Source organism: Citrus sinensis, chromosome 2 (genome assembly GCF_022201045.2).
Source record: "Citrus sinensis cultivar Valencia sweet orange chromosome 2, DVS_A1.0, whole genome shotgun sequence".
Lineage (NCBI taxonomy): Eukaryota > Viridiplantae > Streptophyta > Magnoliopsida > Sapindales > Rutaceae > Citrus > Citrus sinensis.
Window position 1 is genome coordinate 29,638,496 of NC_068557.1, and position 24,132 is coordinate 29,662,627.

General features: G+C 30.3%; 2 protein-coding genes across 2 annotated transcripts; both read right to left on the reverse strand.

The window, feature by feature from the left end:
- Nucleotides 1-418: 418 nt before the first annotated feature.
- LOC102615273 ((E,E)-geranyllinalool synthase) lies at nt 419-5,396 on the reverse strand. The gene is made up of 12 exons (XM_006467783.4): nt 4,996-5,396; nt 4,668-4,863; nt 4,321-4,544; nt 4,070-4,193; nt 3,837-3,952; nt 3,513-3,742; nt 2,623-2,738; nt 2,420-2,518; nt 2,081-2,302; nt 1,640-1,769; nt 1,268-1,513; nt 419-1,182 (listed from the first exon to the last, which is right to left on the reverse strand). The coding sequence occupies exons 1-12, from the start codon at nt 5,324-5,326 to the stop codon at nt 661-663; spliced, it is 2,556 nt and encodes an 851-aa protein (XP_006467846.2). The 5' UTR covers nt 5,327-5,396; the 3' UTR covers nt 419-660.
- A 12,501-nt stretch (nt 5,397-17,897) lies between these two features.
- Nucleotides 17,898-19,642, reverse strand: LOC102614981 (NAC transcription factor 25). The gene is made up of 3 exons (XM_006467782.4): nt 19,326-19,642; nt 18,900-19,219; nt 17,898-18,735 (listed from the first exon to the last, which is right to left on the reverse strand). The coding sequence occupies exons 1-3, from the start codon at nt 19,507-19,509 to the stop codon at nt 18,142-18,144; spliced, it is 1,098 nt and encodes a 365-aa protein (XP_006467845.1). The 5' UTR covers nt 19,510-19,642; the 3' UTR covers nt 17,898-18,141.
- Between the last annotated feature and the right edge of the window lie 4,490 nt (nt 19,643-24,132).

Here is a 24,132-nt window from a genome sequence, read left to right on the forward strand (position 1 = left end):
TAAATGCATAATATACATGTATTAATTGGATGTAAAATGTCTAGAATCTCACTAAAAAATGAAGCGCTCGTCGACAAAGAACTGAAATGAATTTCAAACTGTCTCTTTTGCAAAACGGGACCGGCTGGATTTTAAAGGTACGAAACACAATTATTGTTCATCCAGCTGGAAGATGAATGATGGAGTAATAACGAATAGATCCCTTCAGTTTATGATTTCTCAAATGGGGGGTATTGTTTTTCAATTTATATTAAATTGGTCCCTGATTTTCTTTTTAATTTTGAAATTACTCAATTATCCTTTAGTGTTAGCTTACGTGCCTCTCGTATTGTGATTTGTAATTGTTCAACCATCTCAATTGGGGGATATCAGGAACCTGTGTAATACAAATGAACATTCTATGTCTTTACATGATAAATCATAAAAACTTGTGGATCTAGCTTTTATTACCCAAATTAAAATAACAAATTCAGGAGAAATATGAGCTGACAAATAACGTTGATCAGCCATTATTTTCTGCAATATGAAACAACAACGTAACTATTAGTTCAATATTTTTACATAGTACATTTGATAATATTTACATATATGACAGTGGTGGGAATTGCGATCTTAAGAAATTGACGATGCAAAAGCAGCTGATGCAAGAAAACTAAAACTTTAGAAAAAACTGAATCTAATTTTCGGCGGCACACCCATAACGATATTATTTTTATACCCAAAATTTCTTGAAACAGGCCAACGAACCCGCGGGGCAGCAAGGCTTCTTTTGCCGTAAATATTGAAACAGTTGGCGACCGATTGGTAATCATTCTTTGATCTAGAATGATGATGAAGGGGAAGGGGAAGCTGATTAAGCATAAGCTTTATCAACGGCTTGGGGGTTTGAAGTTTGAGGGGAATGTAAAAAGCCTTTTGAACGTCATCAATCATTTCAGTGTTGGAGTCATATCGATTTGAAGAGTGAAAGAACATCTGAAATGCTTTCATACAAAATAAGTGGAGCTGCTTGCATGGTCTTGGCAGATCACTGAACCCATCCATTAGAGCATGTTCCAACAGCTCTTTCTCCTTTGCGGCTATTAACTCTCTCACGTACGCAACTGAATCTTCAATGTCTGCCTCAGGATTTTCCCTCAAGTATAGTATAACGGAGTTTTGTTTCCCGTCTGCTATTTCCTTCTGCAGATTAATTAATCACTTCAGATTCAGTACTGATGGGTGTTTAAACATGACTTACATAGTTAGTTAGTTAATTGATTATTACCTGGTAGCTCTGAATGTCATTCAACAGACGGGGAACGAGCATTAGCAGTTTGGTTACGGTATCATACTGCGCTGGCCTGAATTTGTAATTTGGCAAGCTTGGGTTCAAGAAACATGAAGCTGTAAGAACTAGAGTGTGTGCAGCAATTGAGATCATTCCAGTTTCAAGGTACTCTTCCATCGATGGTGTGCGGCCGCTTTTGCTCCACGTTGCTTCCGTAAGCCACGAGGCAAACGTTTCATACCACTTCATAATTAATTCATATGTAAAACAGGCACAAATTGCAATAGTAATTTAGTGATTGCCCAGATAAAAATCATGCATATGTATGATATATCAACCGCGTATTAATGAAATTATTTGGATACATACAATGTCTTTCAAATCATTTGTTATATCTCTTCCTTGTTGCTGGAGGTGCTTTTCTGCAAGCTCGCTCACGAGACCGTCGAGGGCACCAAAAATAGTCTTGCTATGACCACTCAACCCTTTACCATCCCATCTGCATATGTACAGTTTTTTTTTTTTTTTTTTTTTTTTTTGAGATTATTCGACATTCAATTTTGGGTAGGGGAACAATATAGAAGGATCAAACATATGGGGTCATATCATATTAACTGTAAATTTAAAGGGTCAAATTTACATAAAGAGCTAAATTTCATGAACCCTGCTCTTTTCTATTTATTTATTTATCTTTTGAAATCACTGAGGTAAAATAAATAAAATGGAAGGAGATGAAATAAGGATCAGGATAGGATTCTGTTATGGTCTTATCTGCTCGTTAACAAAAAGGAAAAAGAAAAGGTAGCCTACCTTTTAACTGCATCAGCAAGACTTTTCAACTCATTCAGAGAACCTTCCATGTCGAAAAAATCGTCGGCAACAGTAATAAGTATAGCACTCTTTGCCAATATCAACCTTACATGTGAATCATAAGGCAGTGAAACGCCGATAGCAGCAGCAGTAGCAAAATAACAATACGTAGTTTTTTCTCGACCAAATCCCATGTCACTAAGATTGTTGTCCCTAGACCACCTATCTCACACAATTAAACAAGACAAAAGTCATTAATTAATTAAGTAAGAAAATGATAAGACTGTCTCCACACAAAATATTGTCAAATTTTTGTTCATATTTGACGAAATTAAATACCTCTTTAGTTCCTCTAGTTCTCGTTTGTATACCAACTGTCGAAACCCGTAGTTTTGTATGGCAAGTTGCATTAATTTGTCATTATAAGAACATGATAACCTATTTGAAGAACATATTAGTAGCAAGTGAGTTGCGCATACCGTTTAATTAAATATAATTACAGTGCAATTAATATTCATATCTAAGAGGGCAAATTCACAAACCTATGGAAAGAGGCCTTTCCCATCCATAAAGCATTCATATCTTTTTCTTCAATCCACATTCTATATTCGAGATGCTCCATTCGAGTAAGCCATGGAAAGTCCAACTCATGCTCAATCTGCATAATTGATTAATCATCTCTCTTTTTAATTTTCTTGCGAAAATTATTAGTGAATGCATTTCAATTTTGGCGCAAACATGAAGGCTAATATCAACATATGAATTCTTTTATTTCATTTCAATTTTTACAGATACTTCATATATATATAGCGACCGGTGGTCCGTCACAGTTGGATAGGAAATTTCACAGGCCTATGTAGACTGTCCCTTTACCAGCTTTTACTTGGGACTGACTTTAGGACCACGTGATTCATGAAATTCAGTTCAAATTAAAAGCAAAATTGTCCACCTATATTTCAAATATTTTCAATTCATTTATCCATTAGATATTTAGATGATAAGATTGGTAAATAAACAATTTAATAAGTTGTGAAATTTAAGAAAAAGTTAAAATAAATCATTTCTCCTTATTTAGGAAATTTTATAATTAGGAAAATGACATGAGACATTTCATTATTAGATAATTTTATGGACGACATTAATCATAAATTTTTAATTAAAAGTAATTTTTTACTAAATATACTTATTTTTCACTAAATAAGTATCAATTCAATAGAATAGTGACACACCACTTTGGGTAAAAAGTCCTAACAACTCATATTGTGCTTAAGAAATGCAGATTTATCTCTTCATCATCGTGAGCGGAATTCAAACTTAAAGCTTTTTATTTTCAATATAAGAGATTTTATCGATTCAACTAACTATTTAATATTTCTTATACACATTTTGACGCTGTAATATTGTTAATTAGGTTAATAGGATAGGGGATTACCACTTTCCGAAAAGAGGTGAACGTAACGTCATCCGGGCCTCTACTTCCTGTCGTCATAGTTTTCTCAAGTGATTTCCTTGCAAATGATCTTGCTTCTTGAAGTTCATATTCCTCTGCAAACATAAGATCTGTGGCCCTATAAACATTAAGCATCACACTTGAAAAGTATTCAGGGTTCTTTTCAATTTCGTCTAGAATTTCCGGATTATTTAAAAACCAACAGAAAGTCCCTGGAAGGCAAAATCAGCTGGTTAATTAGCACATTCAATTATACATACAACACCATTCGACAAGAAACTTAAAAACAAATAACCGTATTCATACATGGTGATACACTATAACCATGCATCCGAAGAAGCTGAAACGCTAAAGAGTCTTTGTAGAGCTGTGTTGGTTCTGAATTTATCGGTTTTGCGGACAATTCCTCATTCTTGTAATTCCTGAAAATACAAAAAATAATTAGCTAGAATAATTAGCTTAATTAATTAGACAATCGATTTCGAGGGCACGTTAACATAATGGTACAAATTGATTTCTTAATAACACCTCCGTAGTACCTATAAACTTGTGCTAAAACGTCTTTAATCTCTTGGAGGAAATGCTCTGCTAACCCCAACCTTTGCAATTGATTAACGATGCAAAGCTTCATCAAATCTTCATCTATGGGGTACAAAGGTGGAACTGCCCAGCTCGAATACAGATTATTATCAGAAAAAACTAATAATAATAATAAAACATTAAAAAAAAAAGAATGAATTTTTTTGATTTTATTTACAACAGATCGGCACATGTTTGATTGCTTAATTACCTCCATCATCGGCACATGTTTGAACAAGAGATTGGAGGTAAGCTAAACATTTATCGTTCCCTGTAGCCATGTATGCACGTGCTGTGGCGGAGGGAGAGTGGAATAAAGAGCCGTCGAAACTCAGGCGCTTAGCTATTTGTTCTTGATGAGCATCATACAATGGAGGCAATGCTTCAAGATATGCTAATAGAGGAGGATAATGGTTCTTCCCCACAAGTTCCTCACTACAAAAATAATCAATTCATTAGCAGAGTGCATAAAAATTATTGTTATACTTATATATATGCTCTTTCATTAATTAAAAATTAACTTAATCAGTTATGAACATGCATGCAGAGCTGGGGAACCTGTCAAGAATTTGCTGCCGCTGGTTTAAAATATCTATCACTGCTCCTCTTATTGGATGGGGAAAGACAATCTCTAGACCAACTGCAGAAGCAAGTTCGAGCATTGCAGGAAAAACAATAGCGAACCAACGAGGACGCTGCTCATAGTTATTGTCTCCAACGAGCTTCTCCACATTTGCTCTGACATAGTCTAAACCTGAAATATGTACGTCAATTTTAATAAACTAGCTTGCTAATTCTTGAATATTTGATTCGCATTATTATTATTATTTGATTGATCGAGCTAGAGGTACACATGACAAGAATGAATGAAGTTCAGTAAGCCCACCATTTTGTATTTGATGAGGGTTTCCAGAATTCCAGCGTTTGAGAACAATAATGCAAGCAAGAGTTGCAGGAAGAGACTCAATGGTATTGTTACCATGGCCATCTAACTCTCCCCAGCTCCCATCTTCTCTTTGGTTATTAAGCACCCAATTCAAGCAATTCTCGAACATGGGTCTCGAAAATGGTTGCTCCGAATCTGGAATCATGGCTAACCATGCTGTGTCGTAAGCAGAAGGAGAAACAAACGAGTTTGGATAATCGATGTTCGAAAACATCCCTCCTTTGATCTCTTTAACTAATGCCTGAATATTGCAAAGCTGTGGAAGTTCCATGATGACTATTAACTTCAAAAAACAATAGGAATTTGAACTTCTTCTCTTTCAGTTGTGGTGTATCTAATGCTCGAGAAATTAATGCTATTTATAGAAGCTCTGGCTAGTTGAGTAAAACGTGAATCATGCACTATTTCTTAGACGTATTGCGTATGACTTATTTGCTTCACTCGTTATATATACGTCATACGTGGATCGATTGTGATAGAGAAGACAAAATTAGTAAACTAGATTTCGGTCATAGGACAATTCGAAATCAAATTTTGACTATATAACAAAGAAAGTTATGCATTAATGCTCAAACACAAATATTATGTCTTTAACATTGCTCAAACATAAATATTTTTTTTAGGTACAGCTATTATCCAACCATGATTTGGTACCTCATTTTTCGTTTTTTTGTGATCCAACCATTAGATTCAACCCAAGAGTTACAAAAATTATTTCAACGGCAAGGATTCAATTATATGATTATTAATATTGTACCCCCTCATTTTTTTTTGAAAATTATATGGAAATGTTAGTTTTCAAAATTTTTACACATAAGTCTATTAAAATATTTTATTATCTTTATATGGATTAAGGGTAATTTAGTAAATGAACATAATTAACTATTAAAAATATGGATGGATTATTTTAACTTGCTAAAAGTACTCTCCACATCCATTTACTAAAAATATCAATTGGCTTACAATATTGTAATCTTGTGTTTAGTATACAGGATTAGACAAAGTTTTATATAAGTTTTGACAAAATTAAAATGAAATAAATAAATATTAAACAAGTACTTGAATGGTAATTTAAGTTTCATTATAGAGTTTATAAATGCTATTTTCAAAATAATAGATTTCTCTATGCAAATTTGAAATTATATAAGATTATTTATACCTTATCACATATATAGAGCTGACATAATATTGAGAAAAATATAATCTCAATTATTTACTTAATGTGAAAACAAATAAATTGTACAATATTTATTCTATTACTAAAATTTAAAGTTGTAAAGAATGGAACTTAAATTTAAAATTGTAAAGAGTGAATAATAACTTAAATTAATGGATTATGGGAGAATTATCTTTAAAATAAATTAAGATTAACTAACTTTTAAGGCTTCTAATATAGTCTTTTTATCTCGTGTTGTTAACATAAGATAAAAATTTTAGTGTAAAATATTTATCCTAAAAATCTCTTTAAGGTAAAAATATCATTATCATATGATAATTTGGTAGGTCTAAGTTGTGTTATTCTTAGTTTACTTATTTATACCAAACACTATATTAGGATTGAATTTTACTAAAATAAGTCTATCCCACCATGTTTAATCGCATTTAGTAGGTTCTAATTGTTTATATCTTATTATAGAAAGTAAAATGCAGCTCCTTTGTTATTACATTGGTAAAGAAGAAAACATAAATACAATGAATATCTTTTAAGAGAAGCATTATTTTTATGAGATTTGTGTTTAAGAAATTAATTTAATTTATGTGATTAAAAATCTCTCTATTTTTTTTTATATTTTAGAAGAATTATATGTTTGAAAATGAATAAGTTAAGATTTAAAGAATGACATATTGATTGAGAAAGAGATAGAGATAATGATTTTTTTTAAGAATTTTAAAATTATTATATTTAATTGAGGCTTATTATATAAAATTATTATTTTTATTATTTACAGAAAATAGCATCGATTATTGAAGAGAATGTCAAATAAATTTTTTAGAAATTTAAAATTATTATATTTTGCTTGGGGCTTATTATGTAAGATTTTTAAATTTATAGTTTTTATTATTTATAGAAAACAATAAGGCTGCTAAAGAAAATGTCAAAATTGAGTGTTTGGTACAACCAAGGCAACATAGTTTTGTCCCTTAGAGCATATCCAAAAGACTTTTTAGATTTTACTCTTCAAATATCAATTTGCTTACTGATGTGGGAAATAAATGGATGGAAAAATACAGTCTCCTCCAAAAGACTCATCAAATAATAATAAGTTAACATTATTTTAATAAAATATTTCCACTATTAAATTGAATTGTTGTTATGTTTTTTTAAAGGAAACATAAATAATAATTATTGCAGTCTTATCTTTTTAATAAATAATAATAAAATATTAATAGAAGAGGGAGAAACTCACTCGGCAATATTGAAGAGTGAGAAACAAATCTTATTTGAAAAATCTAAATTAACATATCTTTTGGAGTGTTTAATATTGATATGACTTATCAAATAAGAAGTATAATTTTATTTGAAAAATCTTTTGGAAATGCTCTTATATTTTTTATTTTTTACTCCAGAACATTAGATACGATAAGAATTTAACTAGATTTTAACATATAAAATCAGAATATTTATAATTTATCAAGAATTTTTATTTTATTTTCTTTAAAATCTATCTGTCAAACAGTAGGTTTTTTTTTTTTTTTTCTTTAGTACGCTACCGTATTATCAAACAACGATTATGGACTAAAGGAAATCAATTCCACCAATATTCTATATATGTAAAAAAATAAGCCTTAAATTATCTAAGTTTTTTTTGCTGCTCACCCTCTCAAATTCTCGTTCTCGACTCTCAACTAATGATATTATTGTCATTACTATTTTCTTAAGACAATGTAAAACTAGACATATCACAGGTTACTGAATTTGCTCCGCCCATCATGCATGCGTGGTGGGCGTGGATCGATTGTGATAGAATAGACAAGACAAAATTAGAAAACTAGCCAGGTCTCGGTCATAGGACGATTCGAAATCAGTTTCTTATTATATAATAATGACATTAATGTGCGCAGTTAACATATAACAATAAAACAAAAATGAGCTAATTAAGAATAAATGAACCACGTGGAAACAACGAAATTTCAATGCCGTTAATAAAAATAATCTTTTTGGGCAAAAGTGACAATTATTCGATTAAGATTTGTTTGTATAACGTAATGATTTGTTTGTATAACTTAAGAATTTAATTGCATTTTAACATTAAAAAAATCAAAAGATTTTGTAATTATCAAGAATTTTTGTTCTTTTTTCTTATTCTTTAAAATCGATCTCTCAAATAGTAGATTCTGTATTTTTAGTATGCCGCATATATAATTAAACAAGTATTGACTAAAGGAAACCAATCTCACCGATATTCTATATATGTTAAAAATATTCTATACTATTCTATTACTTATTTCTTTACTAAAAATTTTAACTTTAAGTTACATGAAATATAACTTAAGTAAACTATAAAAAATAAACTTCAAATTATCGAAGTGTTTTGTTGCTGACCCTCAAACTTTTATTTTTGACTCTCAACTAAAGATAGATTAAGATTTTTATTATGAAGTTTAGATTGTCAACTACAACGTGTATGTATGTAGGTAGGTAGGGTGTGTGTGTAATTGGAAGTTTTAAATGATAATTAAGCAGAATTTTTGTAACAAGCAGTGCTACATTTTAGATGGGCTGAGCAAAAAATCCTGGGTTGGCCTGACTAGGTCAGGCCCGTGGGCATTGGACCAGCCCTCTTGGACAAGGGCTAAAGTAAAAAAAAGCTAGGCCCTCTATTTCTTTTAAAATAAATTATAAATTAGAATTAAAAAAATTAAATTTTAAAAAATAATAAGAAAAAAAAAACTTAAATCTCTAGTTCATAAACCAATTATAATTCAAAAAATTTAAAATTATAATACTGAACCCTCTCTTAAGCGTTAATTCATTAAGAGGGTACTGGAATTATAGAATCCAATATTAAAAAATTAAACCTCTAAGCTTTTATTTGCTTTATTTTCTTTATTTATTGTTTTATTTTAATATTTTTTTTTCTTTAATTTATTATTGATTAAAATAACTTGTTGATTATTAACTCATTTTATATTTCCAACAATTAAAAAATAAAAAATTAAGTGAAAACTTAAACCTACAGTGGGCCCAACCTGGGCCCGACCCTTCTCCTAAAATGGACTTAGACTTGGATTTGAAAAAGACCGGCCCAAATCGGCAAACTCTCGATCTAGTCCACAGGAATGTTGTTTTCAATCTACGGGTCCCTGAATACTAATAGGAGTCTGACAAGGTAATTTATTCGTTGCATGCATGCACACTAAAAGCAGAAGGAATCAAGAGTGGCTATCAGCTCATTGCTGAGGTCATAATTGAAATAGAAATGTTGAATTAGTGCTATTGCTAATTGTGGATCACGTGGTCCCCTAATTTAGTGCTATTGATCCTTTTTCCGAGTTTTATCTTATGTAATGCTTTTATATACATAATTAAGAGAGATATATTTATTCTAAAAAAAAATGAGGATATCAGTAAAAATTAAAAAATATATATATTTAATATATTAACAGATAAAAAGAATATAATTTTTAATAAATTAAAATATGTATTTTTTTATATTGTAATGGTATTCTCACTTTAAAGATATCCTCATTATAGAAAGATTATTTTTATATATGAAAAAATTTCAATATTAAAATCAGGGATAACTTACACGTTATTATGTATTATAAAACATGATATTTAATTCTATACATAATTAGCAGTTTTCATTGGGAAAAAAAAAAAAAAAAAAAACCAACCAAAAAGAAGGAGAGTATTCTATACATAATAAAGTCATAATAACTTTAACAAAGCTCATACATGTAAGTTTGGAGAAGCAATTGTGTGGGACATACTACAGTGGGTCCCGAAGTGGGACATACTAATAGAGGAGCATAGCCAATACATAAAGTCGTAATAACTTAAAAAATAACGTGTAAATACATGTAACACGATACATAATAAAGCCATCGTCAATGCATAATAATAGTCATAATATCTGAGATTAAGTCTACGCATGTAACACGACACATGTTATAAAAATGATAGGAATTGAAGTTCGACTCAATATTATTATGTATAGATTTTGTTCCTTGACGGTGGAGAATGAAAGTTGCTTCACAAATATTTCATTATGGATCTATCTTTGCACTGTTGTTTTGGTTAGCAATAAAATAAATATAAGTTAATACATGGGGACAGGGTGTCTGTGCAGTGTCGTGCACGGCAGGGCGCTTAACATGCTATCAAATATCAAACGGCCCGTACAGCTGCAAAACATGTAAAATGGCAGCATTTGTATGAGATACAGCCGCAATACCCGTAATATTATGCGGCATGACCCTACCTTAATTTTATGCATTGAATTTGTGCATGTTCTGCACTCGCTTAACGTTTTATCAAACGTCACCAACAAAGTGTTGGCTCTACTGACAATGGAGTCCCCTTAAGTGGCTTGACTGGGTTTGCTTCCCAGTTCGAGTCGCAGGGAAGTCGCCTTTGTTGGGAGAACCTGTGCCTCCCGGTTCGAGCAGGGACTTCTAGTATGAGTTGTGGTACGGGGTTAAAAGTGCCTCCCACAGTTGAGGTCCTCCTCAGGATACCTCGTGGATAAGACCAAAAAAAATAAAAAAACGTTTTATCAGACGTCAAATGTAATCGTTTTCTTCATTGAGTTTGTGCATGCATGTTCTGGGCTTGCCTATCGTTTTATCAAATGTGAAATCTAATCGTTTTCTTCTTTTTCTCCTTGTAGGTCCCTCCGCCGAAAATAAAACTATGGCTTAAATTCGGAGACGTGTGTTCTGGACCGCTCAATTTTGAGGCAAGAATGTGCAAACTTTGCACTTGATTTTAGAAGATTCTAACTATAGAACTCTTTTAACTTGTAAATACGTACCTGGGAACTCTTTACAGTGGAATGAGGATTCTCTAAGAGTCATGAGAATTCTCTAGAAAGAAAGATTCTGAAATGTGGTAAACTTCGTTCCCTATAATTAAGTTTGGCACTTAGCATTTCATTCAAGTAATTCCAAGCATTCTCTACACAATCAAGCATTGTATAATAATTATCTTATACGAACACACTCTTGTGAGTAATAATTTCTCTTCTCTTTGGTTCAATTGCTCTCTAGTCGTCTTTTTTTCTTTAGTTATTCCACAAGCATTCTAGTTTAACTAGTAAAAAGCTCAAGACTTATTTAACAACTTTAAGCGAGAGTTGTCTAAATATCGCATGAATGTGCTGCGTAAAATACTCATCTTATTCATTGTAGTAAATAAATTATGAAACTAATTATCAAAATAATCCCACCTTTTGCATTAAATTTATAATTGTTTCTTTAATGATAATTATAAAAGGAAGATAAAAGTTACAATAAAGTTTAAATAAAATTTACAATCATCTAGAATAAATTAATTAAATTTTAAACTCACAATTTCAAAACAAAATTATTATTATTAGGTAATTTATTTGTATATCATATATAAGGATTTAATCATTTAAAGACAAGTAGGATCCATGATTTATAAAGACATTTTAGTTTAATTAAATTTATTTTATCCTTTAGAGTTAAATTATTGGCACCCTCAATAATCCTTATAAAACTCCTCTCCTGTTACAATTACATTAAACGACAAACTAAATTTAATTAAGCCACTGTATTTCTCTCTTTATAAGTATCTCTCTATAACTCTTTAGACCCACACAATTACACCAAAATCTTTTACGTTTTTGATTTCCTTACAAATGCTTTTGCATTCTTTTTTTTTTATTTAGAAAAAAATTACATAATAGCTATTTGAGTTTACTTTTAATTTTACTTAATTCATACATACATATAATTTTTTGAGTTAAATATTTATGATTTAATCATTCAAAAATTAGTAAAAGGAAATACCTATTAATGGAGTTGGGTGGAAGAAACTTTTTTTTTTGTTTTGGTGGGGGGGGGGGGGGTTCCGAAAGAAATGGAAAATTGGAAAATTATATTTTGGGAGTTAAAGTAGGTTGTCGAGAAAAGGGGTTTGAAAAGAAAGTTACAGGGGTGTTAATAGGCTTCCTCTAACTGTATAATTATGATTACAAACTATGGGGTCGTACAATGACATGAAAGGGGTGTAAAAAGCAATACTGTTTATAATTGCTTGGGCTTATTCAGTTCACAACTTTGAAGCCTGGCCATATACGCTCTAGCTTGGTCAGTTGATCCAATAGTTGGGGGACGAAACGAATGGCGAGTGAAATTTATTTATTATTTTTGGGTACCAAATTCTTTTAATTTTTGAAAGGATAATGTTCGTTCATTCTTGTATTTTAAGCTAAGTACTCGTTTTCATATATTTTAAAAAATATTTTGATGCACTTTTGTTATTAAATATGTTACATTTTTGTCCTTACTTTTTCTTTACTTTTTAACAATCTAGAAACAATATTCTTGATATTAATTAATTTATCTATAAAAAGTTTCATTAGTAAATTAACTAATAATTATTTATGAGTAAATTAGCCAATAGATATTAGTATGAAAGAACTAATATTTTTTGTATCTTTACAATAATATTGCTAGTAACTATTTATAGATAAATTAATATCATCAATTTATAGAAATGTCAAATGTTCTTGTAACAATTAATAATTGTATATAAAAATGTAACTTACCAGATTAATCTTAAATAATAACATAAAAATTACATTAATTTTTATTTTATTTTTAAGCCAATTCGATGAATTAATATTTTTTTCTTTTCATTAATATCCTCAAGAATATTATTGTAAGTATATTACTGTAAAATAAAAGAAAAAGTAAGGATAAGTAATATATTCAATAGTAGGGGTGTCTTGAAGTAATTTTAAAATATAGAGACTAAACAGATTTTTAAGTCAAAATATAAAAACTAATCGAATATTTACTCTTCTAAAAATATTTGTAAATTTGTATCCTCTCTTCAATTCTTTTTCCTTCAGTCTTTCTGCTGCTCGGCACCTCTTCGGTTCTTCCTTCTTTGCGAAGTTATGTTTATGTAGTTTATAAACTTTGATGTATTGTTATTCTTGACACGGACCCTTTTTTTTTTTTTTTGGGCACTGTATTTAACATAAGCCATGAATTATATGAGGACTTTGGGCCATAGATATACCAATTTAAAACCTAGCCCATGCAATTTCATATTTTTCCACATATTTTTGGAATCGCTCGCATATTACATTCTTATTTGAATAATTCAATTTGATCTTCTCTCTTGATTTAAATTATATGTAACTCGAGTCTGATAATTCGTATTATCAGAGTTAATAACTTATGGCGTACTAGATCAAAATTCCCGACTTATATATGTGTGTGTGAAAAAGGGAAATTATCAATTATTCCTACTGCTTGTAACATGTATAATGTATTACTAACCTCCTAATATTTCTCTATACTTGATCAGCCCCTTACTTTCACTTTCGTAAAAGTTTAAGTCTATGTTTAGTATAGTTTATCTAATAACGATAAGTTCTTATTTAGTCTCATAAGCTCTTATTAAAATTTTCATTATTATTTACTTGTTTTTTACTAAAAATTTGAAGATTAAATAAGTTATTTTTTCTCTATAAGTAAAAGCTTAAAATTTTAATTTTTGAGAGTAGAGGTTGAAAAGTTTTTTTTTTAAACATTAAAATATTTAAAATATCTTTTATTTATTTGACAATCTTATTTCATTATTTTTATAACATAACTTTAAACAACTTGTCTATTAAAGTAATTTTATAATTTTTAATAAAAGTTCTCATTGACAATCAAATAACTAAATTTTTTTGAGTAAAAACTTTACTGGTAAAAACTCTACTAACAAAAATTTTACTTAAATAAATTTTACTTGAAAAATTATACCAAATTGAGCCTTTAAGTTCTTTTCTAAGGTTAAAATTGTATTTCGAATTACTTTAAATTCAAAAATTAAGTGAGACAAATTTAGCCCACCAAAAGAGTACCACTACTACCCGTAAATTTTCATTACAACCGCGATCATATTTTAAAAATGAAAAAATTTCTTTACAAACCCTAAACCTAAAACTTTTACACTTAATTCTTGTTTTCTCCTCCTTTATTATTCTATATCTTCTACTCTCAAGCCTTATTCATGTGGCACTGATTATTGATGATCGATGGCAACAAATAAACATTGCCAAGTAGATATTTTCATAGAAGTTGAAATGATGCAAAAATTGAACAGAATCATAATTAGCTTGAAAAGTGAAATTGTTTGCTGACTCCAAAATTTTTGAATGGTTTGTCAAAACTCAACATCATTCGTCATCATCTTCATTTATCAACATCTCCATTGAAACTCCTTTTCTACTCGAAAACTGGTAACTTAACTGCGGTCGGTATGCTATTACAAACTTTTCAAAACCAAAAAAGTAAAATATAATTTCTGATAAAATCATAAGATTTTCAATTTTGGTGATGGAAAAAGATAGGATAAATATTTGAGCAACGATTTAATTCTTAACATTATTGGTGGCATCAATATATGTTTAATCTTGGAGTTGACCATTGCATATTGTGATGAGTTTAGCAGTGGTGGCGTTAGTTTTTACAGGGAGTCTCGAAAGGGATTATTAAAAAAAAAATTATTTATGTGAAAAAAAAATTAAAATGAAAGAAAAATATATAATTTTATTTTTTTGTACTAAAAACTTTAACTTTTAATATAATATACTTTCTGACATATAGACCTATTACCACCTTGTTTATAAGGGTGAATATGTAAAAGAACAAAAAGATGTTCTATTTAATGAAAATTCGGGGGTGACCAAGTATTAGAAAAATAGTAGACAATTAAGTGGTACATACTTCAAAAAATAAGAGTGTAATTAATATTTTTCTATATTTAATTATGGAGGATTTGCTCGAAATATCGAGACAAAGACAAAGTAATTGAGCATAGTACAAGAGGATAAAATGTAATTTTCGTTCCCTCTATCTTTTTAAATGAAGTTACACGGTAGGTTAGTAGCTATTTGTATTCTATTTTTTTCTATTAGTATTATTTATTAAAAAAAAATTGGCTATATGTATTGTTAAAGAGTGCTTTCGTCCTCTTTCCAAAGAAAGGAAAATGTTTTAAGATTATAAAAATGAGTTTAATTTTTTCGATAATAAGATATGATTCCTCTCTTTGTGATTAGGTGGTCTGTAATCAAGCTGTTGGCATAATAAATTACCTCTGTTGCGACATTTGCAAGCTTTCCCTTTCGTATCACTACATAAAAGAGAACAACGCCCTCTTGGTCTAATCAAAATAATGTGATATTAAAAATCTTCTCCTCTAAATATAGTATGTAAACCACTTTTTTTTTTTTGGAGGAATTAAGTTTTTAGATGTTCTAAATCCATAAAATTTAGGTGGTTTTTTAATGTCTATTTAATGATAATATCAAAAAAAGATAAATCTGACTACAAAATGAAATAAACTAACATAAGTTACTTTACCCTAGCGTTTTGAAAATGATAAAATGCTAAATAAATTGATGTGTCCCAAAAAGTATTGAGTTTTTCCTTCTTTTTTTTTCTTTTCCCTTAAGAACCTTTCCTTGAAGGTTCTAACATGAGATATATTGAAAGCATCTACAACAGGAGGAAAAAACAAGATAAATTAGGATAATAACTTCTAAATTCCTAAAGTTTTACTTTAGATAAAAAAATCCCTTTATATTTTAATAAAATTAGAACATATCGACACTTATAATAAAAAAATTTACTAGAACATCTTAGAATAAATTTTTTTACCAAAACCTCTTGGATCAACTCTTTGATTGTACAATTTGAGAATCTGATCTCATGATGGATTAAATTTACTTTCAAATAATTAAAAGAAAATCACCATGCACAATGTTTGATAATGTTGTAACTTTTAATATAATTTGTAGGATAATGTTGAAAATGAACATGCAAAATGTTACTACTTACTATTAAGGGATAATTTGGTAATGCTATAATTTTTAAAATAATTTTTTTTTTTGTAATGTAGAAATAATCAGATTTGAAGAGAATCAGTCAAATGTTTGATAAAATTTGCTTTTAAAAGTATTGATCTCACTCCTAAACTACTATAAGAGTGCAAATGACCAAAATAGACATAATATTGAATAAAAGTTTTATACACGTTTATAAATATGGATATATAATAATTGATAACTAAAATAAATATTTTATTTTATTAATTTTATTTTTTACCTCAATATATTTGGTAAAAAAAATTATCTATTTAAATTTAATAATTTTATTTCCTAATTGAGTAAGGATAATTTTGAATTTTTATAATATATATGAAGATACATAAGGATTTGTATTAAGTATAAAAATGATTTTAAAAATCAAATTTTGATAAGCTACTCTTTTTTATTTTTCAAAATATAATATAGGATGAGGTGAAAAATAATTTTTAAAAATTTTTACAAAACATTAAAATTAACTTTTAACATTTCATAATTATTTTTTAACCTTTCAAAAGTAGTCCTGAACAACCCTAAGTTATTGAATGGTTTCCGAATAAAAAATTCTACTTGAAGCATATAAATGGTAATCTTATTCAATATTATAAAGTCATTTAATCTGTTTGATGCAAATGGACAAACTAAATCCCTATTGATAAAAAATAATAATAATAATAATAAATAGTAATGGGGCTAGATGTTAATGCCCCATATGAGATTCTAAACAATGCACTAATCCCTGACTAACATCAATAAGTGAAGACGCGTTTAAGTTATGATCCAATGAAGCAAAAACGACAATTAGGCACCATGCCTTTTAATGAACCAATGCCAGAACGATACATTGATACTGAGCAATGAATGAGACAACATTCCATTGTGAATTAAAAGCTCATGTTGGCCATGTTGACATTTGAAATGCCATATTAATTTATCTTATAATGATCAACATTTGATTATGATTTGGAATAATCATACGTCATTAGATTGAAAATATGGCCCTAATTGATTCTTGCATATCTTCTACATATATTTGTTTTTTTTTTTTTCTTTTTTCCAGTTGGGTTTGTTTCTTATTTGTTAAGTATTTTAGATTGAAAAACAATATTCAATTTGACTTTGCAGATCATTATGATTATAAAAATCTATCATTTACCAGGAATTGTTAATTACATTTTCACAAATTTTTTAATTATATTTTAATTAATAATCAAAAACTTTATTCCTGCAAATAGAATCTTGTTTATGTACAATAAGGACAGTATGTGCATAAGTTTCTCAGCCACTAGAAAAAAAAATGATGAAAAGAGACAAACAGAAATTAAACAAAACTGAGAGAACCCTAAAGTGCAAAATCTTGTAGATTTATTACAACTTATTAGTTGGTGATTACATGCATTAATCATCATCGCTAATTAAGAGGAAAAATAAAAGAATAAATGGAGAATCAATTTATCGATGCATGCTAAAAATCCATGGAGTTAATTAATCATCGATCGTTCATCAACCAACATGACATGTGGTATGCCATCACCATAATCTTGTCAAAATCGAAAAAATAAAATAAAGATTCTATAAACTGTTGGCTATCGTGGCAAAGAATCAATTAATTTTCGTTTACATTAATTTTATTATTCGCAAGCTATTAATATACTTTGCAACCCTTTCTTCTTATTATTGATCATCTGATATATATTCTATGACAGATTATGGAGATTAATCTAACGTATGATAATATTCATGAAGGTGAATTATATATATAATTTCGAAACGAACTAAAGATAAAAATAAAAATAGAAATAATATTAAATAATCAACGATGACTAATATCACCTGTAATTGTTGCTATATATTGTTACACTAGCAAGAAATTAATCAACTGATCATCATATGAAGTCTGCTTCTAAATATCAGCGATCATTTTCAAACAATCAAATCTGTTATATATGCTGGGATAAAATAATAATAATAAATATATGATCTATAAATAAATAATCACAAAGCTCACCCCTTTTTGCCAAACTAATTATGAGTTCCAATTCATGGCAGGAAGTTGAAACTGTTGCCTTAAAGTAGCAGTTGCATCGCCAAGGGAGCCAAGAAGGGCACTAGTGTTTGGGTTGAACTGGGCGCTCTGTGGAAGCTGATTGAGCAAAGAAACAAAGGAGTTGCTATCGTGATCGTGCTCATGATCGGTTGCCGTGCCGCTGCCGCTGTTAAGATCGCCAAGAAAACTTTTCCGTGAAGGAGACGAAGCCATGGAGCCGGAAGCTTCGTTCCAGAACTGCGGTGGGATTGCACGTTTAATTGAATTAGAAGTAGGTGAGACCAGGGACATGGACATTGTGTTAGGTGGCGGCTTCGAGCTCGAAACGCAGCTGTTTTGGTGTATGCCTTCCCCTGCTGAGGATAACATCCCTTCAAAGAAATGGTCATCTTGTTCGAATATTGAACCGTAGCTTAATGTACTTCTGCCAGGCGGAGCCGGGAAGGGCTTCGGATTTTGATTTGGTGGCAGCGTCACACACATGCCCTCAAAACTATCTTCGTCCCTGTCCCTCTCCATCGGCCGTTGTGCGTTGTTTTTCTTGTAAATCCGGCATAAAACCCAATCATCAAGCTGCATGTATATATAGATACATGTAAAATTAAACAAAACTCATCATCGGGGATTCGGGACTGGATTGAATTACACTCACCCAAAAAAAGAACTTTGAAATTATAATTTACATAGTTGAGTTATATAAGACCCAATTAATTAATTAATTAATTAGTTACGTATACCCTTAAAGAGTGTTTCTTGTTGGCCAAATCAGCTGGGAGCTGATGGGGCGGCGGCTTTGTTCCAGAAATATTGTCGACGATGCGATATTCATGCATAATCCAATTGGTTTTAATCCCTTTGGGAGGCTTGCCACCATAAAAGACCAGAGCCTTTTTCACACCAACTTTCTGGTTCCCTTTAGATGTTAATATCGGCTTATCAGTCCCCGTTGCCTTCCAATATCCTGAAGTTGCTGCTCTATTTGGCCTCGCTCCGTTTGGGTATTTCCTGTCTCTAGGACTGAAAAAGTACCATTCTTGCTCCCCGAAAGTAGCCTTACCTAATGCATCAAGATAATAATTATTCACAAATCATATCATCATCACCATATAGAAACCCCTCATAAGTTAATCTAATTACTAATAAATTAAATTAACCACGCTTACTTGGGAGCTCCCACGGATCAAACTTGTAAAGATCAACCTCTGCAATAATTGCAACAGGAAGAGGAGCTGATGCAGCCTTCTTTTTGAGGTAGTGAACCACCAGCTCTTCATCCGTCGGGTGGAATCGGAACCCCGGTGGCAGCTGCGGGTGCTGTGAGCTCGTCGACGAATCCGTACTCTCCATTAATAAGATTATGATTTATTTAATTTTATGGAAAAATTGTATGTGGGTTTGATAAAAAAAAAACTATATGATCATTTTCGTGTTAATTGTAATGTATTTTAATTTTGGAACGGGGGCATGGGTGTGGGTGACAAAGAGTGGCTGTTAGGTGTTGATAAAGTGCCTAACGGGCACCGATGATCGTGCGACACGTGTTGTTTCTAAGTTAAGGAAATGGCGACACCTGTAGGGTTGAATAGCGGGGACCGCATACGCACAAAAGGCAACATTATATGGAAGGGGCAGGTTTTTGGGGTCGGAGGTTTGGAACTTCCTGTACGCTTTGTGTGTCATGCTTTTCTTATGCAACTGCCAGAATCTCAACATCATCAACTCCAAATAACAAATTTTCAGCAATAAGAGATAAGTGAGAGGCCCTCGCACGTGTGCTCATTTTAATTTTTTTTTTAATTTTCCATTACACGCGCGCGCGCACATGTACACACACAAACACATAATTTTATTGTATATGATGAAGAAACCTTCATTAATTTATAAGGGCATCACATCCAAATTAAAATGTTATTTGCGACTCCTCATGCAATTAATGTATTAAATTTGACTCTGCACTGTTATCATTTTTCTTTCTTTCCCGTTTAAATTATTTTCAGTTCAGAACGTCAATTTCATACATATATTGTGTGTGCGTTTAATTATATATATAAAAGAGGAAGAGTCATGCTTTCATATAAGTTTAACGAAGATTTTTCCATTTCGTTAATGTAATAAAATCGTATTTTGCTTCGTTTGTACTTCATAAAATGTTGCCTATCGATCATGTCGAACATAAATATGATTGAAATTTGTTTTGCAGCCATCATTTTAGTTGTAAAAAAAATACTAATAAATTTAATTCATTTGACTATAAGTTCCTTTTTATAAATTCTTGATTACAAATTTCTTTAAAAATTAATGTAAATACTAACCACGTAATTATCTCATTGGATTGGCTAATTAGCTAAGATTCTCTTTTAATTTGAACTCTTAACGAAGCTGTGATAATTTGAAATTTGAATCATTGACAAAATTACTTTTACGTTGTTCTATTGAATGACATATTACTTTCTATGTGGAAAAAAAAAAAATATTAAGACAAACTTATCAATTTTAAATCTCCGTATATAAAGGTACATTGAACGAGCAGTCAATAATTGTCATTTTATATATTGTCACTAATGATCACTTTTAACATAAAGTAGTGACATTCATGTTTCTTTGAAAAGAGCTAATAAAATTTTTATTTTTCACAGATAAATATTTATTTTCTCAATTTACATTGATCCCAAGTCAAGTGATTGAAGTACCTTTTATTAGTAAGATACATAATTATGAAATTCTGTAAGTAGTCAAAATCCAATATTATAGGGATAATTTGGTCACTTCAATAGGAGTTGATCGAGGACGTATTTGATATAAATCGATAAATCGTATAACATGATATGAAAACACAAAAATTTGGGTCCAGTCGTTAGAAATCCATTTTCAGAATAGTACAAGTGAGTAGACCCAAAAAGACCATGGAATCATGCATGACAACAACTGAAATTGGCAGTATAGAAAAGTGAACATAAATACATAAATCAGTGATCACACCTTCATGTAAGAGATGGAAACCTGTTAAAGGAATCAAATGACGAATGCATGCAAGTTATAAGAAATTTATGTGCATGTTAAAAGTCAGTTTCTACCTCTGCTTTTGCTTAACTCTTGCCTATATCATTTGCCTATATATACGCGTAGCATGCACTTGTTTCTTGCTCTTGTTCTCTTATTTTTCTGTAAACTTTGCAAAACTTAATGTTACCTTCTGGATTAGGTTAATGCTTATGTTGTAACCCTAACTTGAAAATAATTGATGGCACAAGGGGTACTTTTGTTTTATCTAGCTCTCTTTCTTTAGTTAGGAGCTAAAATGTCCATATATTTGTAGCCGCCATACATGTATCTTACTTGTTTTTTTTTTTTTTTTGGGAAAACACTATATATTTTGTCTTTCTTTTTTTTCATTACTACGAAAAATTTTGAGAAATTGATAAAATTAGTCTAGAACTAGGCAAATATATATAATAATAGTCCACTTTCTTACTTTAGTAGTAAGAATAAGATACCTTGGACATAAATGACCACAAGTAATCTATTGGGCTAAAAAAGCGGCTGATATGTATATATCGATTGCTCATCAATTGGACGCTTGACATGTTTATTGCCTATAAATCGCTCATGGATTGGGTGCTCAACATGCCGAATAACTATTGATTGCTCTTCGATTGCTTGTTTAGTGCGACATATTTCTTGGGGCATTCACGTTTGAAATACCCATCATTTTCTTTTAATTAAAGTAGAAAAAAATTCAATTTTTGTGAATTGACACTAATTTAGGCTATATTTGTATATTTTCCAATGAGTTTTCCGCAGTATTCACAAGATGCATGACTTCATTTTCAAGATGGCATGCGCGGCTTATGTGCTGGACTCAGTTTTCCTCGAGTGATACGCAATCATCAACTTGGCATAATACGCCAACTATGTTTCTCAAGATCACATGTGGGAATGTGGGACATGTACCAAAATGGCAATACGCCTAACAAGGAATTGATCACTTGAACTTTAACATACAACGAAGATGATGATCGATTATTTTCATCCCTTATGCGTCATGCTATTTGAAGTGTAGAACAATCTCAATCATCCAAAATACAAAATGATCAAGCCATTAAGTTTGCGTTCGTGGGTTGATCGGCAAAACTACATGCATGGACAAAAAACTATTAAGATATACTCCTCTCAACACATACATTAAAACACAAACTTTAATATAATATATTTTCTGTTATAGTGTATGAGATAGAAATAATGAATCGAAAAAGAGAGTTCAGGTTCGAACTCCATAGATAATATGGCGGGTATTGTCTATAATGATAGATATAATGAACGACTTTCTCAAGATTTTTATTCACCCACTTGATATTTTGAAAGTCGGTTGGTTGAACTTGAAAATTCCCTCATTGAAATTGCATAAATGCATAAGCATAAGGAAACTATTGAATTGCATTCGGTTGGACGGTACCAACGAAATCGAGAAGTCCAAGTTCCTAAACTTTATTAAAGTTATATTATTAAATTATATGATTCAATAGTTTTCATGTACTTCAATAAATTTAGGATCTTAGATTAGAATATTTCTAACATACACACACACATAGATATATTAAGTATTGGTCCAAAATCCTAAATTTTGGTAAAATATGAAAAAGCTCTTAAGCCTCATATGGTTTAATAGATTAGACTATTAAATTGTATGGCCTAATAGTTTTTCCGGACATTATACTATTAAGGCATATGATTTAATTACTTCTAATAAGGGAATTCATAATTTATTAAAATATGGGATGAGTTCACAACATTGTCAATTGTCTTTTTGCAACGTTGTAAACTCATCCCAATTTTTAATAACATTTTAATAAAGTGTGGATTCCCTTACTAATAAATTTTCTTTGAGTGCTTATTAAAGTGTAGGAAAGTTATTACGCCATGTGGTGTTATAGTATAATGTTAAAGTTGTTATGCCATATGGTATAATAGTGCAATAGCATAACTGCTTTCTCTCACTTTATATCTTTATATATATATATATATATATATATATATATATATATATGCAGATTCAGAATTGTATAACGTTGTAAAATCTCAAATCAACATTATAAAAAAATGAGCACATCGCGCCTTATATATATATAAATCTGGCAATGGTAAATGAATTTTTATAACGTTATAAATTTATTTACGACACTATCAATTTGTCATGTCCTGAATTTTAATTATGAATCTAAAGCAGATCATATTCATATATAATGCTTATTTGGTGAGGATTCCCCTACTCTAGAATATCTCTATATGTATTTGAATTAAAGGGGTCATTTTCCCTCGTTCTCACAAGATATGAAGTAATCAATAGAATTCTTTTTTAAAATGGAAAAAGACAGAATAAGTGAACAGATATGGTCATATGGTTGTACATTGAAAAGAGATTTGAAATTCCTACCAAGATAATGCAACTTGAAACATGGCCATTTGGTGTGTTTATCACAAATGGATGTCTTAATCTAATGTAATAGAATACCACTAGCCACTTTCCAAGTAAAGGACAAATATTAATGGTTCTTGTTTTGGTTAAAATAGTTATATATCAGAAAATATATATAGTGTACGGACCACCCAAGTTTAGGAGACTGAGCTGATGACTTGCGAAACAGAAATATTTTGTGACTTGCATCTTTGATGGTTATGATCAATTACTAACCACCCATTTTGAATAAGGCGTACGTAGATCCGCTGTCAATTTCACAAATTTACTAAGTCCTAGTGATGAACAATTCGTATTTACGGTTGATGTTATAACAGTTTGTATACTGAAATTAATGCTCTACATGCATGTATCATTCGAAGGACACACTATATATAAACAACAAATAATCACACTCTGAATTATATGACGCATTATGGATACGGGTTCTGTATGTAAAACCTTTTCGTGTCGTTTTTGCCAAGGTATCCGTAATATAAAGATTCTGATTAAGAACA